Source organism: Megalopta genalis, chromosome 10, assembly GCF_051020955.1.
Source record: "Megalopta genalis isolate 19385.01 chromosome 10, iyMegGena1_principal, whole genome shotgun sequence".
Classification (NCBI taxonomy): domain Eukaryota; kingdom Metazoa; phylum Arthropoda; class Insecta; order Hymenoptera; family Halictidae; genus Megalopta; species Megalopta genalis.
In genome coordinates, this window is record NC_135022.1 from 12,290,295 (window position 1) to 12,308,731 (window position 18,437).

The window sequence follows — 18,437 nt, forward strand, 5'->3', positions numbered from 1 at the left end:
TCGACTCGAAATTATCTTAAAAATAAATTTCGTCTGCAAACAATACGCACGTTAATAATAATAATAATAATTAATAATATTAATAATAAACAATAATGCTCATTGTTTCTGATGGCGATGAGACCGTGACTTACTTTCACTCTAACCAACCCATATCATTGCAACACAAGGGCTTTTCTCTCGTTGATCGAATAAACTACATAAGATTTGACTTCGATACGAATCCCGGCTGTTTCGAGAGCGCGCTCGTTGAACACGGTGTGTATAATTTTTTTCGGAAACTCGTGGAAGAAGGAGAAGACGAGACAGACGACGAAGAAGAGTCGGCCAGAAAGAAGGTAACGAGGCGCGAACGAGTCCGCTTATAATACTTGGTCGCAGCGTCGCAGCAGTCGCAGCTCGAAGGGCCTAGCCTATTTTTGAGAGGGGGCCGAGCCGGGGGGAGGCGCGGAGAGAGACCGGATGCCAAGAGAGGCGAGGCAACGGGGGTTTCTCTGTTCGGCGGGCTCGCACGTGATGCAGAGGGGACCGGAAGCGCTCACTCCCCTACGCCTCGTGCCTCTCTCGCTCGCTTCGTATAGTCCGCCGGCAATAGTAATGGGACTTACGAAGCGACGCACAATAAGGACACGAGTTCGATGCGCCTTCTGGCTGCCTGGCTCGCTGCCTTCGTTTCTTCGCGCACGCTTTTACCGTTCTCCCGTGCGCGGTCTGTCGTTGTTGCTCCGGCCGATGCTCGCTTTTCCCGCCACGCCGAACCACCCTGCCGCGACGTGCCCTTAGACACCGGCCCCCTCCCACTTTCGCCGGGCCCTTTCGCGAGCTCCCGTTTCGCTTTTGAGTCGCGACGCTGCCCTTATTGTCCCCGGCCGAGATCGAGCCCCGATTCGAGACGATCCTCCGCGAGATAGAGGCTCGCTCCTCCCCCTGGGAGAGGCCAGCTTCGGCTCCGCGTCGCTCCAGTTAACCCTGCTGGTCCGCCAAGGTGGACTCTCGATCGCTGGCGATGTCGCGTTCGATAAGCAGACGGCATTCCCGCGAGCAACGCGCTGCCGACGCGTCGTTAGCTCCGACGAGGAGCCTCCCTCGGTTTCTCTTTCTAGCTCGGAAATTGTCCCGGAATGGAAACGGTCGCCGAAAATGCCCGCCTTCCGTGGGTTACATCGACGAGGAGAAAGTTGCATCCAGACCTTCGCACGTTTGCCGGCCGGATGTCCAAGTTTGAACTTGGAAGAAACCGGGTAAAAGTAAGAGCAGCGTGAACAAACGGTCTTGCGCCGCGGAGTTATGAATCTGGACTCGGAGAGGCGCGACGAAGACGGGGGGAAACGAAGTCTTTTTTCGAGAAGTTTCTGGCGGTCCGCAGAAATCGCGATGGAGGTCAGGCGTAACGTATTTCGGTTGGCAGAGGTGAAAAGCGGTCGTGCAAGATCCGCTGGCAAGTCCGCATCTGTTCGCCGGTCCTCGTGTCGCCGAAGTGAGCAACAATACGGTCACGGCGAGCCTAAGAAGGGTGCATTTACGGGTGCATTAAGGGAGGAGCACTCGAGGACATTATAAAACTATCTCGCTCGCCGGAATATTGGGATAGGACTCCTCCCTCCGTTTTCTCCTCGCTGCCTCGGCTTCCGGTTGTAACGTGAGCTTCGAGACTCTCTCTTTCTCTCTTTCTCTCTCTCATTCTCTCCGTCCGCGTCCCTATCGCTCACCTTTCCCTTCGGCTCGTCGCGTTTCCACCTATCTCCGCGCGTTCCCTTCGCCGATGAGCACCAATCACCGGCGACAAGACGGAAACTCGCGACCGAGAGAGGACTGCGTCGACGGCCGAGAGACTCCGACGACCACGACCAACGAGCACGACGACGGAGACGACGCCGGGAGGACCGTCGTACACGGACAGGAAGAAGGGACGAAAAAAACACACATACACCGCGGTCGTGTCGTGAGTTCTGAATGAGCGAGAGGCTTTGTAGGCCCCCGAGGCGGTGTACGAACTATGAATGAACGAGTGAATGAATACAACCTGCGCCGACCATCGTCCCCCTCCCCCTCCCCCGCGCCACCCTTCGCCACTCCAGACCGTACGCAGCGTACGCCTTTTCCCTTCGCGGCCCTACGCCGGTTTCATCCCCCGTACGACCCCACCTTTCCAATCTTTCATCCCCGTTCACGGCGTTTGTTCCGCAAGCTTGCACAATTGTCCGCGCCACTCCTGCCTCCATATGTTCGGCCTGTTGCGCGCCGATAGACGATCCTCGTCCCGCTTTCTCCGGAAGGGTGGCTCCCCTCGGGACCCCACCTAATTGCTGGGCCGCGAGCGATCGTCAACCTATTTCTCTTTATCGAACGATTTCTCGTGCTCGAAAGAGAACGACGGCTAACTAGATGCTCCTTCGTTCTACGGCCTGACAATCTACTCGTCCACCCTTCTCCGTTTTCATCGACGGCAGGACTCGATCGTTCAGGACGGATCGTTCATGTGTTTCTCTGGATCGGACGATATTTCCTTGTTCTCGAAAAGAACGATGCGCGGGGAAGAAAAGGCTAACTAACGAGGGATGATCTCGAACTAGGAAATTCTAGAAATTCTGACACTTCTGGGATTCGTGGAGCACGTGTAGATATGTGTTACGCAGCTTTTTATTCTCCCGTAAGTTCGCTTTAGAGCCAAACTTTTGATCGCTAAGGATGACCTGTATTTTTTTTAATTATTGGCGGCGGTTTACTAATATCGTACGTGTTGAGTGGTCATGAGAAAAGTAGTAATTTAAAGCCAAAAATAAGTTTAAATTTGAAATAAATATAGATATCAGATAGGCAGGCGATTAGAATAATAATTATGTATCGACCAAGCGACCGCGATCGACGCTTTGGCCACCCTTGCTTTAGGGGATGAAAGTAAATCGTCAAATATTCGGCCCTCTTTTATTTTATTGCTATAATTCGTGCACTGTGCATTGTTCTTTTATCCAAATCTATCGCGTGGCGTTCGAAAAGTAACGATTATTTGCAAATCACCTTTTGCAGGTGTGTAAACAGTTAACAAATCGTATACCACATGATGTATCTGGACAAAAAAAACGCGACTTTCGTTCGAAGACGTTTTTTCTATCTTGTAGTTTGCGATTTCTGACAATGAACTAAAAAAAAACAGTCGAATGTTTGGATACTAATTTCCTCCCCTTAAAGTGAATTTACTCAAGATAAAAAGAAAAAATTGCGCAACACGTTTCTAGACATGCTCCAAAACTCGCACAAAGTATAATCGCTTAAATTCCCGGATCGAGGATGGCACTTTCTAAGTTCGACGATCAAAGCCACCGCCATTCTAACATTACCATCGACGAAGAGATCGGAATATCGAAATCCGGCGGGCTTTGTCTAGGCTGCGAGCACGTGGCTCAGACGCGCGGTTGCTACGAAAAAGGCTCGGAGAAGGACTCGAGCAAGGATCCGAGGCCGAAAATCGGCTGGTCGTCGATCAAAATGCCGCGTGGCCAGCGACGGTTAGTTATCGGCGCGGTGGTTGCTTAACAAATGATCATTGTGCTCATTGTCGGCACGATTGACTAACCTTTCCATAAAGGTAAATCGAATGGCGTCACACGATGGCCGGTCCTTTTTTGGGCCGGGCGTCGTCGTGGAACCATGGGGACCCCGGTTTTGCGCACGCTGGATTCTGCTCCTCTAATTTATGCACGCGAGCTAACAACTCGTGTGGCCGTCGCGACGCGAGAGACGCGGCGAGACGGCTCCGCTCGGCTCGGCTCGGCTCGGCGTGTGCACGCGCGACGACACATACGTGACACGGAGGAACCTCGCCGACGTCGCACATCCTCGTGGCTGCCGGATCGTGCCCGTTCACGAGCGAAGAACCACCGCGAATATTCAGTTACCATCGTTTATTCGGCATTCAGCCGACGTCCGGTTTCGAAACGAGCGGCTCGCGGAAGTCGAGGATGTGGCTTCCACGCATGTGGCCCGCGGAAATCGGGAATCAGGAATCGGGAGAGCCTTCTTGCACACCGTCGGGAGCAGTTGTCCGGCGCGGACGCCGCATTGTTGTCTTCCGTTCGATTGTCCGCGCCGGAAGAAATCGGAAGTACCGGTGCCGCGACCGACGGGATCGGTTCGCTCGCTCGCGACACCGTTGCCCGACAGGATTTCGCGTTGCCGCGGGTTCGTTTCTTGGTCGTGGAAGAAATCGGTGCGTGCCGGAGAAGCGTTCGCAATTAATCTCTCTATTCCCTGTTCCGTAATTCTGTAGCGGTTGTGAAAATATTCCGGTGAGAATCGGGTCGATGGCGGTATTCGGCGGAGTCCACCGGCCGGAAAAGTTGGAGAGCGAGCGAGCGAACGAACGAACGAGCGAGTCGTCTAGCGCGTGCAGCACGGGAGCAACGTAACGCATCGGTTCCAAGAGGAGGAGGTCGAAAGCGAGGATAAGCGAGAGTCGAACCAGAGACCTCGAAGAGCCGCGATACATAACGTAACAGTGCTCCGGCAAGCAGAAATAATGAGTCTATTATACGGTCGCCTGTGTTGGTCGTCTTGCAACGACACGTTCTATGAGCGCACGAATCGTGATACAGTTCGCCAAGTCTTATGCAAAAGTCGCGCGCGATCCTATCCGTGGAAATTCGGCTCGGGCATTGCCAAATTTTGCGGTCTGCCCTGCAATGCAGATCCCTTTTTTCGACGAGTTTCAGAATTTTCTTGAAAGAGAGAGAGAGAGAGAGAGAGAGAGAGAGAGAGAGAGAGAGAGAGAGAGAGAGAAAGAGCGAATGCATTTGGGGCACCCATAAGGCCAGGGTCGCACAGGCGTCAAATCGACGGACACTGGCTATCTCTTCTTCTTTTGTTAATGGAAGACAAGGAAAATTTATTCTTGTTTTTAAGCTCTTGACCTAACATTTTCTTCGCAGTTATTGCGATTAGAAATTTTTCGATCGCAATCATTTCTTCGAAGGGAAAGAAAATTGATGTTTATTGTGCGTCTAAGTTTACTTAATTGCTGAAATATTGACGACTAGAATTTTATTTATTTATCGAATTTTATTCCAATCTTTTAACACGTTCCGTGCCATGTGTATTGCTGATAATACCGCCAGTAGAACTGAAGAATTAATTTCCACCGCAAGAACGGGTCAAAATAAGCTTTGTTTCATTGCTGTGTAGAATTCAACGCTTTATCCGAATTCAGGAAGAAATAGTAACTATTCCTTTTAAAAAATCGAAGGCGACTTTCGTATCTTGATAAAAAAGTAAAATAACATAAAACTGATTATAATACTATATGTCCCCCTGGACATATTTTACGAATTATTTGAGGTTGTCACGTTACGAGACTCACCCTATATATATATACGATAATTAATAATTACATATAATATTACGTATAATATCAAATGGCCAGTGTGAACAGTCGAGTAAACACAGTTCGGCACGGAACGTGTTAACCCTAGATTCACGGAACCCGTCAAAATGACGGGTCACTAATTTTTTAATTTACGTTGATTCATATCGTAAAGATACATTTATGAGTTATTTATTCAATTTATACGTTACTCACGGCAAATGTTGCAATAACACTTGTTAAAAATCAGAATAAATGTCTTATTGTTACTTTTATAAACTAACATAAAACAGCTGTCTTTTGTGATCCATAAATCTAGTGTTAAAGGACAGACAAACATCTATACTTAATAATTTATTGCTAGAAATTTCCGTCAGGAGTCGAACTCGTCGAAGTACGGCAAGCGGTTAAAGACAAGGAAATACGATCAACGTCCGTTTATTCGACGCTGATCACTCCGGCCAGAGCCGACCGCCCCGCATCACGATTTTAAGATCGGAGAAGACCGAAAGCTCTGCGACTTCAATGAATTTGTACGGGCGACGGGTTCGGACGCATGTTTTTCCTCGAGTCGAACGCGAGGATATGCCGAGGATAACGCGCGAGGATGCCGCGAGAGGCAGCGGAGCCCGGCGTCGTCTCCATTGTCCGCGGCGAAGCGTGCAGAGGGCCCGACTTTCCCTCGTTCACCCACGGTCACTGCTGCAATGACGTAAGGCCCCCGGCTAAGTAATTGTTACCTACGCTACGAACGCTCGCTTCATAATGTTCTCCTCCGTTCCGTTCTATCCGAGCTGGCTCCGATCCGCTCGACGACCGTCCGCGGTTGCTCCCGTTTGGGCGATCGCCAGCCCTTCGAGTTGCCTCGGGCCGGCGGATTCGAGAGATCTCGGACTCGCTTTGGATTCGCGAGGATCCGTTCGCCGGGATCGGCAGCCGGCTAAGCGTTTTCCCAGAGCCGGCGTTAACCGCGGCGATAAGCATCGGGTCGACGGGGGAAAAAATCCAGGACAACAAATTGCTCGGCCGGATGAATGGGATGATCCACTCCCAGCGTGGCCCGCGCGTTTCCCATTGTTCGTCGCTGGAACGCCGGAGTCCTTCGGCTGAATGAGTTGCGTCACGGAGAGTTCAGCGATGAAAACGCCGCGCCGCGGAATAAGGTGAACAAGGTGAATCACGCCGGGGCCCGAATCGCGGCCGAGAATATTGCAACCGGCGGCGTGCCGGCTCGGCCGGGTCGGGGCTCATCCTCCGCCTCGCCGACCGGCTGGAGGACGCTCGATTTCTAGACCCGGTGGCTCGTGGAACAGTGAAATCGCGGATTGTCGTTCCCCGATGACGACGGAACGGCTAAACGAGAGAGGCGAGCCACCGACGATAATGAGAGACCTGTGGCAACACGTGCAAACGCGCCGAGCCGAGAGATGCTATCAGGCCCCGGGCCCCTGACGTAACAATGAGAAACTCCTCTGCCGCGAGTCGCAACGCTTTCGTTCTAGCCGCGCGGCTCCGCAATCGGGGGAAATAAATAAACCGGCTTGTCGCGCGATTTCGCGGCTGCAACCGAGACCCTCTGCCCTCCGATCAGCGTTTCCCAACTTCCTTTCCCTACGAATCTCATCAACTGTTCGCGCACTCCCGCGCGAATTCCTGATACCAATCGCGATACTCCGGGACAGGGGGTGTCAAACTCAAAAGCTAACTTGGGCCGAATAAACGATGCTTAACTTTAGGTAAATCGATGTTCATAGAAACAAATATTTTTATTTTGACTAGTACATTGTAATAAACGTATATAAAGTTAAATTATCGTTTACGTCCTGATACTTGACGTCTCTTCTCCGATACTATGTTTTCTATTTCGGGAGAAATTTCATTGGCCGAGACTACTTTCAAAATTTCTAATTCACATTTCTATTTTATCTTTACTTTGCGTCGGATATATTGACTGGGCCGCGTAAACGTTCATCTCGGGCCGCGAGTTTGACACCCCTGCACTAGGAGCCGGCATTTCCGAGGTCTTTGGGTTACAAAGACTGTGTCGGCTCAATTGATTAGCCGGGATTACCCTCGTGGGGTGCTCCTGGACCCCACTGAAAAAGATACTATTTGCAGATCAAAATGTACAAAAATTTGCCGATGATAGCAGTCTACTAGACCTCCACGTGGGTAATATCCCAGGTTAAAGCAGTCGCCGGGCAAGCGAGAGATCCGGGATCGAATCCCAGTCCCGATCTCTCCCTCCGATCTGTCGACTCGTTTTCTCCTGAAGTTCGACGGGGTTGGGAAACGCTGTCGCGTCCGCGAGAAAGACGTCTCCTGGTTGGTCGCAGGACCATTTATCCTTATCCGGGAGCAGGCAGGAGGCGTTCAATCCGCTCGGTCGACACCATATTGTCAGGAGGTGTTTCGCGAACGGTGGACAGTCCGCGGACAAGGCTGTCGCGGGCGTTCGGATTTATGTCCGCGCGGGGACGCGCGTCCGGAAGAGGAGCGTGGGACAGCGTACGTTGGTCCCCGACAGTTTACGGATCGTATCCTCGCCGCGGCGGGGCCCATTCGGTTCGAGGACCGAAGCGGAAGAGGTCGCGCGCGCGCGCGAGAGAGAGAGAGAGAGAGCCTGGCAGAGGGCGGAGGGAGGACTCGAGAGCCGCGGCAGGATAGTGACAAAGAGACACTTACCATCGTTATGATACTGTCTCGAGGGTAGAGAAACTGCGGCGGAGGGCGGTGGCAACGTGGACGACGACGTCGGCTGAGTCCCCGACCGAGGAGGGCCCGAGGTGTTCGAGGTGACGGAACTCGAGGAGGGCGTCGCTGGGCTCTTGTGCTCCGGCGTAGCAGCCGGCTGATGGGCCGCGCCCTGGTATCCCAAGAAATCCCCTAAATCCGGCACGCATACGCTTTCGTACATGCTGCTCGGCGCGTTCTCCAGCGAGGCCTTCGCCGCGTCGACATCTGAATGGAAAATGCAACAGATCCTGAGTCGCGAGTCGGACCGCACTCGTTCGTGTTTCGAGTTCAGCTTTCGTGTCCCGATTTCGCGCGGCCGAGGGGGTCTGTCTCGATGGAAGGAGCCTCGCCGAGAAGGGTACACGCGGGGCCTCTCTTCTTCTCTCGAGGATTCTTGCGCGGAGGATTTCGAAAGCGGCGAGGCCGGGGAAGGTCGCCGCCGCCGCCGCGACAACCGGAATGATCGAGGCACCGCGCGCGGTTATGGGACTGCGGCGTCTTCGCGGGAATTAAATTCAATTAGGTGGCGCGAACGCGAAGCCGGGCCCGCGTTTCTGCCGCAACAATAGCATCGCGCGGCCGTAATCGTGATCAACGATCTAGCCTAGGTGCTCCATTATTCCCGCCATTATTGCGAAGGAGACGCGTGATTCATCGGCAACGACCGTTTCTGCGTCTGTTGCGAGCAGTTCTCGAACGCGAACGGAAGCCGAACCCGGTCCCCGAAAAATTCCGTGTTTACCGCCGTGGGCCCGGAACGGGCCCGGTTCACGACGTTCGGCCGGATCGAGGAGGACCCGCGAGGGTTGCGACACCGAGAGGCGACAAAATTCGCGAGCGAAACGACCGCGGATGCCCCCGTAGTTTCACCGTGGCTCGTTCGTGTGCCGCCGTGCCGGCAAACGGGAGGATGCAGCTTTTTAGTTTCTACTTTTTTTTTTTACGGCGCAGCAGAGTTTCCTAATATCCGTTCTCGTTCGCGGAATCAAAGCGATTACCCACGCCATGTCGCGTACGAACACGCTAGGCTTCGGCCGCGCGGTGAATTACGATTCGCCGGAGATCAGGAGCTCTCCATTGTTCCGCGATTAAACGGGCTTGGCCGCGGCAATTAGTCGGCCAATCGGGGCTCCGTTACTTTCGACGATCGAACCGTTTTTTCGATTTTCCGTGAAACGCCTGCGGTTCGTTCGTGCCGCTCGATTCTCGCGAAAGATGCGCTTTCTCGTGCACGTTGCTGATCGGAAAGCGGTGTTGACACTCCTGTGCCACTTCCGGTGTACTCTCAAAAATTGTAACATTCGATTTCGTTGCTCGATCAATTTCGAATGCGTTTATTCAGTGAATAAATTGTATGCACCTGCGCAACGCCAAAAGAATCTCTTTTATCCCATGCCACTCGCTGATAAATGAGGAAAACAGATTATGCTCGACCTCAAGTGCTTACCGTGAAAATATTAATCCTCAAGTGGCGAACAAAATTTTTCGTAGCTTGTTCTGCAGACTGATAAGACGTCAAATTGACGTACGCCACCAGCTCAAGATTGCTTAACTCTTTGAACACTACCGAGCAGTTGTGGTGACTAATGTGCAGTGACTCACAAGAGTGAAAAGATTTGATTATAAAACTTGCACGAATAATGTAATTTATTCAATCATTTCCCAGGAAGAAGTAGTAATGTAAAATTAGAAACCGGTCCATTCGATGGTAGGTTCAGTATTAAATCGTCTTTATTGAGCTTATCTAGAGTTAATCGTTAAAATTTTACATATTTTATAATTAATTTTTATATGTCACTCTCGTTTTAGATAATATTCCTTAGTCATCCAATGTAAAAAGAACTTTGTCGGTTAAATAAATAAGTAACGCGTGTCGAAACTCCGTTGAAAAACTGTTCTATTGGGTTGGCAACTAAGTAATTGCCGATTTCAGTTATAGGTGTCTCTCATTCCCATTTTTACGATATCCGTAAATGTTATATTATAAAATTATTATTATTATTATTATGTTATTTTTTATTATCCGTGAATGTTAGCAACTGGACAAATTGAATGCAGCGGACAAGGAAAAGCGACCAGAATTGGTCGATCGTAAAGGTGTCATTTTCCAGCAGGACAATGCTAGGCCGCACGCGTCTTTGTCCACTCGGCAAAAATTGATGGATATTGCTTGGGAATCGATGTTACACCCACCATATAGCCCTGATCTCGCGCCATCGGATTACCACTTATTTCGATCCCCGGACAACTCCCTTCGTGGTAAAACTTTGAATGACGATAACGCTGTAAAATCTCACTTAACTCAGTTTTTGGCCGAAAAGGATCAGACTTTCTACGAGCGTGGAATTTTCAAGCTGTCAGAGAGACGGCAAAAGGTCATCGAACAAAATGGAAAATACATTACAGATTAAACTTCGTTCCAAGTAAAAAGAAATTTGTTATTTCATTGAACAAATCGGCAATTACTTAGTTGCCAACCCAGTAGAACGATCTACGATAGAAAATGGCGGTCTGGTTTCGCAGGAACGTCGGATTCGCGCGTCGAATCGGAGCCGATCGATCGAATCGCGGTTTCTCCGTTGCGAATAATCGATAGGGAAGTACGGGCTTTTTACTTAACGGGAGTTAAATCATGGGTGAACCTCCGCTTCCTGCCGGGATCATTTCATACCTTGTCTCGCCCGTCTCTCTCTCTCTCTCTCTCTCTCTCTCTCTCTCCCTCTCTCTTTCGCTCGCTCTTTCTCTCTGGTTGTCTCCCTCTATCGGCCGTCCCATCCGCCCGTTTCTCTCGCTCGCGCCCTTCCTGTCTTCTCAGCCGAGCAAGTACAAGTTCCAGGGAAACTTCCTCCGGCGAATGATATACGATACGAGCGATGCACGCCTCGTAAATAATAAACCGGGGCACGGGCGCTCGATCAATGGCGTTCTCATCTAATTAGAAAATAATGTAGTTCCCGTGCCTCTTAAACAGCGGCACTCAGACTGCCTAAAAAGTCTGTTGCTCCGCTTCGAGACGGCGACGAAGAGAACCTGCGTTTCCAGGACTCTGTGGTTTCTCCTCGTTAACGTCGCGAGATTCGGGAACGTAGAGGCCACCGTGTCTATTCATGTCTAGTTCGATTCTCGATATCGAGAGCTAGGATTGTTTCTATGCCGATTTTTTCAAGGATTTAACCCCTTAACGCCCAGTTTTTTTTACAAAAAACCGGCTAGAAAAAGTCAAGAAGAATTTTGTGGAGAATTTTGATATACTGCGCTTTTGTTCCATGGAAAAGGGCTATATTTTATTCTTGAATAAATAAGTGTTATAGCTTGCAATCCCATGTAAATGATAAATATCAATAAAACGATATTTTTTTTTGCGGCATAAAATACAACGCCGTTCGAATTATCTCAAGTGTGCACAGTTTGGCCTGTTTAGCGCGCTCGAATTAACTCGAGCGTACAAGTTAAGGGATCAACGGTCACATTTAAAAGATCACTGCTCGCTCGGAGCATCGCGTTTTTGTAAAGGGTTGTTTAAATTTACCGAGCATTTTTACATTTTATGTTCAGAAAAAGAGAAAATCAGAAAAAATAAACTATAAGAGTTATCGTTGAAATTATTGTTTTATTTGACTCTATAACACCGCATAGAATTACCATTACTTCTTTTATTACTATTATTTTCATATTAATTTAATAATTTCCGACTATTCGTGATAAAATTCCTGACATTGAAATAATGATTTTATGATCAATCTTTGGGTAAAGTTCCTCGGTGAAGCTTATATTATGATAGAAATCGTAATAAAGTTTCAATAAATCGAATCGCGTCTTTGTTATAAATAGACCGCGGTCTTTCATGCAAAATAAATATTGTCTGGATCAATTGCAAGAAATAGAAAATAACCAGCAAGAACATTCTTTATTCACTGGTTTTAATAGATTCAAAATCGAGCAGTGACATTTTTAGACTATTTCAATCCTTTTACTACACGAAATTGTGTTTACTCAATTGTGCGATAAATGCATAAAATCTGCAGTCTAGCTATAAAACAGTATATATATATATTAGTAAATATATTTATTAATATATATAATATAGTATTTATAAAATAAATATAAATAATAATATTAATAATAAATAAATATTATATATAATATAAATAAATATAACAAATAAATTATAAATAAATATAAATATGTATAATATATATCAAAGGCCTGGTAGTTCCCGTATTTATAAATTTTTGCATGAAATAATCTAGTCTAGTGTTTTCATCCATAGAACGCAATACAAAATTCCAATATATCAATTCGCACGAATTAAAAGCGTTTTGCCTTTGTATATTGCACTTCGATTGCACTTCGTTGGGTACGGTAAAGGGTTAGTTCTTTTCTACGAGGAAAATGTGCTGCTCCGCTGTTGGACGAGAAACGGCGTCGATCCATGCGGCAGGATCTATCTCGCGGAGGATCTCGTGATCGATGTACGAGTGGATACTGCCGGGGGTGGTAAACGGCCGAAAAACCGGCTAAGTGGCCGAGGCAATGGCACGGGACCATTCTGACGGCACAGGATATCCGGAGTGGGAGTTTCTATGGCGCGCGCGGCGGCTGCGGCTGCCGCTGCTCTCTTTTTCCCCCATTCTCTCCTTGGTTCGAATAAAAAGTGCCGATTCAACGCTTCGAAACGCTGAAAACACGGGCCCCGAGGGGGCCGAGGGGTCATCGGGGCTTTACGCGGAGGAGAGACGCCGAGAGCGAGAGAGAGAGAAAGAGATAGATAGATAGAGAGAGATAGAGAGAGAGAGAGAGAGAGAGAGAGAGAGAGAGAGAGAAAGAGAGAGAGAACGAGCCGTCTCGCCTCCTCGATCTCTCTCCATTGTTCGCGGCCGGTCCCCGGCCCTGGTGTACCTGCCGTGACATCGCGATTTTACGGAAATTCGATATCTGTTTTTGTCGACACGCCGATTCGATGTCGCAGGGAAGCTACTCTTCCGGTGGCAACCTGCTTTTCCTCGCGAATCTCCTGGAAACCCTCCCACCGGATCGCCCCGGCCCGATTGTCCATCATCTTCGGCTCGTATGTCGTCGAACTTCGGGCCAACAGGTACACGGACCTGGGGGCGTGACCCCCGATCCACCGGAAATCGGCGAATTCTGGGATACTTCTGTTCTATTAATGGGGGGCTTTCTACCCTGGAAACGTCCTCCGACATTCTCCAGCGCTTCGATTGTCCGCTAAGAATGGGCATGTTTTTCTGCCGTGGATTCAAAGCTTGAATCCTGTGCCCGAAGCGTAATTTCTCTAATCGCGCCGGACATTGTACGTTGGAATTGCTCTTGCTGCGGCGAGCACGATTCTCTTTCGTGAAGATTTCTCTGGCTTCAACCCTTTCATTGCTAGTCAACTCTCGGTGCAAAAAGAGGAATATTGTAGCCTTAATCGCCTAATCGAAAAATTACCAAAATCAACTGCTGGTCGGGTAATCAAAAAGATTTATTTGCCGTATTCTGTGCTACATGAGAAGATAAAAATATTTATATTCTATTTACTATTTTAAAAATCCATTTTTTCCCAGCTCTGCGAATGCCCCACTTTGCGACGTTTGCATGCCACAGTTTGGGATCGAACGATTGGAACCCATGGTTGTTGTTACAATTTGTTCGACAAGAATTATGGAGACGTAAGTTTGTGCAAGTGGCCTCTAATAATTCAATCGACCGGTAGTTGGCTGCGGGAAAGCGTTTAGCGGCGAGAATGGTTGGGCCCGGGGTTAGGGTACGGCGAAGGAGCACTATGTTTGCGCGGCCATGTGGGTAAAGAAACAAACTTGGATGGCCCACCTGGGAATAAGGATAGAGTCACGTACCTTTCTGGAGGATCTCGAGGTGTTCCCAGAGGATGTCGCCCATGAACGCCGGCGCACGTGCCAAAAACGACTCCTTCCCCATGGCACAAATCTGTTTGCCGGTCATGTGCTGCCAGGGCTGCATCGCCACACCCTCCAGCGAGAACTCGCCGATCGCCCAGTGCAGCCAGTGGGCGACAGCTGCTTCCGACCATTGCCTCGGGTCTGAAATGCACAAAAGTGATCGCTTGAGATCGTGTGTCCTGCCCAATCGTTCTTCATTTCAATTAAATCCTGTATCGAGAATCTTTGATCTCTTTTTTTTCATCTCCTTGTTCTTTTAAACGCCTTCTATACAATATTCTATACTACTATTATATATATACTACTATGTATATTACTACTATATATATTACTACTATATATATAATACTATATATATATATATATATATTATATACTACTATTCTATACTAATAATATATATACTAATACTATATATATTATATACTACTATTCTATACTAATAATATATATATACTAATATTATATATATTATATACTATACTATTCTATACTGCTATTGTAAACCAAATGGTTTTTTCGGCACATAGAAAAAATAAATTCAATCTAATCAAATCAAATAACGATACAGCGCGCGCCTATAAATAAACGGTAAATCGGCGGTCGGTTGGTTTTCTTACGAGCCCCGCCGATAAGTCCCCCCGGTTGCGGTTCGATCAGGTTCGATTTCTATAATTATCTCGCCGGTTAATAGCGGATTCGGTAGAGTGTGAAAATTGCATTTAATCTCCGCGATCCGGCGCGGCGATCCTCTTTCCGCGTTAAATTATCCTCCGTGCATTCATTAAAGTAATATTTTTCCGGTAATAACTGGTTTTCCCCGCGGGCCGGCCGGCCGGCGGCCGACAGAACCGCCGGGGAAAAAGAACGCGGCAGAACAGCGAAAAAATTGGATCGCGGCGTTTCCGTATATCACGCGATCCTTTGACAACGCAAATGCCACGTTTGACAACGGCGCGCGCATAATTGACCGCGTTAACGACACGGCTCGACTCGGCGCGGCTTTGCTCCCGCGACAAATAAAAACCAACCGTGCTATTATTCAAATCGAATCGCTGACTAATAACGCTCCCGGGGCTTTTCAACGGGGAACGATCGATATCTATTCTAATCCATCGAACGGTGCTTCTCTTCCAGTTCCTTTCGAATCCAGCATTCGAATTATCTTTCCATCTTTCTCGTTCTTTTCCGAATCAAACTCGACTTCGAATGCTATTTTTGCCAGCGAATCTCGCGAGTGTTCTCTCGATATAGGGTAAGTGTGGGTATTACTGCGGACGCTCCAAATACAGTGGTATTTTATAAAAGTAATCAAATCTGACATTTTATAGCGCGCAATCTTTTAGAAATTAATCTCATAATTTTGTTATACGTTTCATGTTGATAGTTTATGACATACAAGTAACGGCAATCGCGGTATTAATTCGTTTATTGACTTTCGAATATTCGGAAGCTTATGAAAATATCGAGTCTAATGAAATATTCATAACGGCAACAGTGAACGCTGATTCGAAAGGCATTTATATCTTGGTAATTAAGAATAAACTATCCGTCCTAGCGTTATTTTTAGGTAAAGTAATCATTACTTTGACAAAAAAAATCGACATACACTGTCAAATATTATTTACTAACACAGTATTTGGCGCACAGTTTTTTTACCATGTCTGTACATTACTGCTGTGCTTTGCTGAACTGTACTTCTATATATCGAATTTGTAAAGTGCTACAGTGAGAATATCTTGATCCTAGGAATTGTAGCTGTGTGTGCACATTTAAAAGAAAATGGGTCACGTCAACCTTGACACACAGTATTCGGAACGTCCGCACAGTATTTGGTTTGCAGCAATAGATACATAACCGCAGCAATATGTGCGCATGTATGGTTTCTTTATATTACGTTTTTTGATGAAATCGGTGCTTTCAGAGACACAATATTTTGAGAAAGGTAAATATTCAAGTTAAAGAATAATAGGTATAGCTCAAGTTGTCAATTAAATTCTTATTTACTGTGTCGAAGTTCGCTTTCATTGAGAAACCGCAGTAACACCTTTTTATCCATTTTTTTATTCACAGCCCAGACGCGGACTTGGCTTACACAAGATACACGTTTTTACACTCGCATCCTCCATATTTAATTTTACGATCTGTTGAAATAATATAATGATTTGTATGAAACTGCGTTTATGTCGTTTCTTCTTTAAAGAAAAAGGATCTGTGTCACATTATACATATAACATATTCTGCAGCAATTATAATCATTTGTTGAATACGCGGAATAAATTTGCACCTAGAAAAAGATAAGCTTCGCTTATTCTCTAGACAATCAATTACAATTCGTTGCAGCCATCAGTCAGCACATCGTTACTGTTACACGGATTCGCATTTACGATCGTAACGTTACACTCATAATTGTATACTCGCATTTACAATCATAACACTGCAATTGTAATCGTGAATTTGCATTTACAATCGAAACGTTACAGTTACGATCGTGCATCCGCATTTACAATTGTAACGCTGCAATCATGATCGTAAATTCGTATTTGCAATAACAACGCAGTCACCTTAAACCACGAACAATAAACGCAAGTTCTCAAGATTAATCGATAACTCGAACTATTAGTTGCGCAACACACAGTTACCTTTCTTTCTTCCCTCTCAATTCCCTTCTCTACTTCCCTCGACCATTTAATAACCCCTTCACGCACCCTCCCCGCTAAAATCTGTCCCGCGATCTCTCTCGCATAGTCTACATTTCCTAGCTTCCTCAGTCAACCAATATTTATCATATTCCTTCGTATATTTCCACATCTAAGTCCAGTTGTTAGTCTTTGTTTTTCCTTCACAGCCTCTTTTTGTTGAATATTATGTTGAATATATAATATCTCATCCGCTTACACCTCGGTGTCCCATAATTATGTTAACACTCGAAAAGGAATGATTCCTGAGGTGATTTGAAGCAACTTTTTCCTTAGCGAAAATGCAATCCGCGGCTTCGTTTACGAGTTATTAACGAAAAACAGCGACCAATGAGAGGCGAGCTCGGCTGGCGCGCGACGGCGGAGCCAATCAGCGGAGCTGTGCTTCGTGCGCTCGTTGGCTGGGCTGCCTCGCGTCAGCTGACCTCGCCTCTGATTGGTCACACTGTTTTTCGTCAATAACTCGTAAACCAAGCTTCGGATTGCATTTTCGCTAAGGGAAAAGTTACTCCAAATGACCTCAGGAATCACCCCTTTCCGTGCGTCAACATAATTACGGGACACCACCCTGTACGCTGATTCTCTTAATCCACCACCTTGCATCTGTGTTCCTACGTATCCGTCTCTTCACCCCAGAATTTCGCGAGCGAACGCTCTCCCGTTCTTCCCCGCCAAACTGTCCCAGAATAATGAAAAACGATCGACGACCGATTCGGCACGCTGTCGAACCTGGCAAGGGTTCGGACGGGAAGACCGCGACACGCCGGGAGGCAGGAATGGGCGGGTGACGCAAGGCTTTTCGAAGCCGAGAGATATTGTGCCGGGTTGACGACATGATCGGTGCTCGGGCCCGGCCATCTTTGGTGGAAGCAATACCGAGAAACATTGGAATGTCCCATTTGAGGTGCGCGCCCATATTTGCACGCGTGTCTTGCATTGTTTCGCGGTATCTTCCCGCGTAAAAGTACAGTTCGGCTCATCATGCAAACAGAAATTACGACGCGGTGCCGTCCCTAACGAGGCGCTCTGCCCCATCGGCCGGCGCGACCAGGATTCCTCGAAAGCAGCGCGGCCGCGCGCAAACCGATCCCCCCCGGGGTCCTAGGAATTTTCGGGGGAAATCCTCGCCGGCGTAGGAACAATGAGAGACCCCCGTCGCCTTCGCGTTTCTTCGCTCCGGCCGATCGCGAACGCGAGCGAGACACGTTCGACGTTCGAGGAAACGATCCTCTCGAGACGATCGCTCCCCGTTCGACGAGAAGACGAGGGGCGACACGGGAACGGAGATTAGGAGAGGAGGAAACCGGCGGAGGCTGTAAACGTAAATAGGTCGTTGATCCGTCTTTAAATGTTCATTATGCAAAGGAGTTCTTCGCATGGCTCCCCACGGTCGGGCGGGGCACGCCGCCGCTGTTCACCGGGAGACTCGCCGATTGCCCCGTAAAAAACGGGAATGCAATTTGTTGCAACTCTAATCTGTTCTTCTTAATTAAGTCGGATCGCGTGTCGCGCGGGACACGGCCGGAGCCGCGGAAAGGAGAGGAAACGAACCGACTCCGCTCCCGCGGCTCATGCTGGACCTTTTCTCCCGCGCGTCTTTTTCGCCTCCTTTCCCGCTTCTGCCGCCGCGCCGATGATCTGGTTCTGCCGGCGCATAACGCGATCTGCATATTTCTCTCTGCGGGCGATGATAATGCACGGAGGAGAGTAATCTAATGTAATACG

At 48.0% G+C, this 18,437-nt stretch overlaps 1 protein-coding gene across 4 annotated transcripts in view; it reads right to left on the reverse strand.

The window, feature by feature from the left end:
• pnt (ETS transcription factor pointed) overlaps positions 1 to 18,437 on the reverse strand; it is a 220,597-nt gene that overhangs the window by 23,615 nt on the left and 178,545 nt on the right. For 3 of the 4 annotated variants that reach the window (XM_076524727.1, XM_033469521.2, XM_076524728.1), the window contains 2 exons: positions 13,951 to 14,154; positions 8,042 to 8,317 (listed from right to left, as the gene is read on the reverse strand). In XM_076524727.1, coding sequence (XP_076380842.1) covers positions 8,042 to 8,317; positions 13,951 to 14,154 — 480 coding nt within the window. The remainder of the gene's footprint in view (positions 1 to 8,041; positions 8,318 to 13,950; positions 14,155 to 18,437) is intronic. The other variant, XM_076524729.1, reaches the window with a different exon arrangement.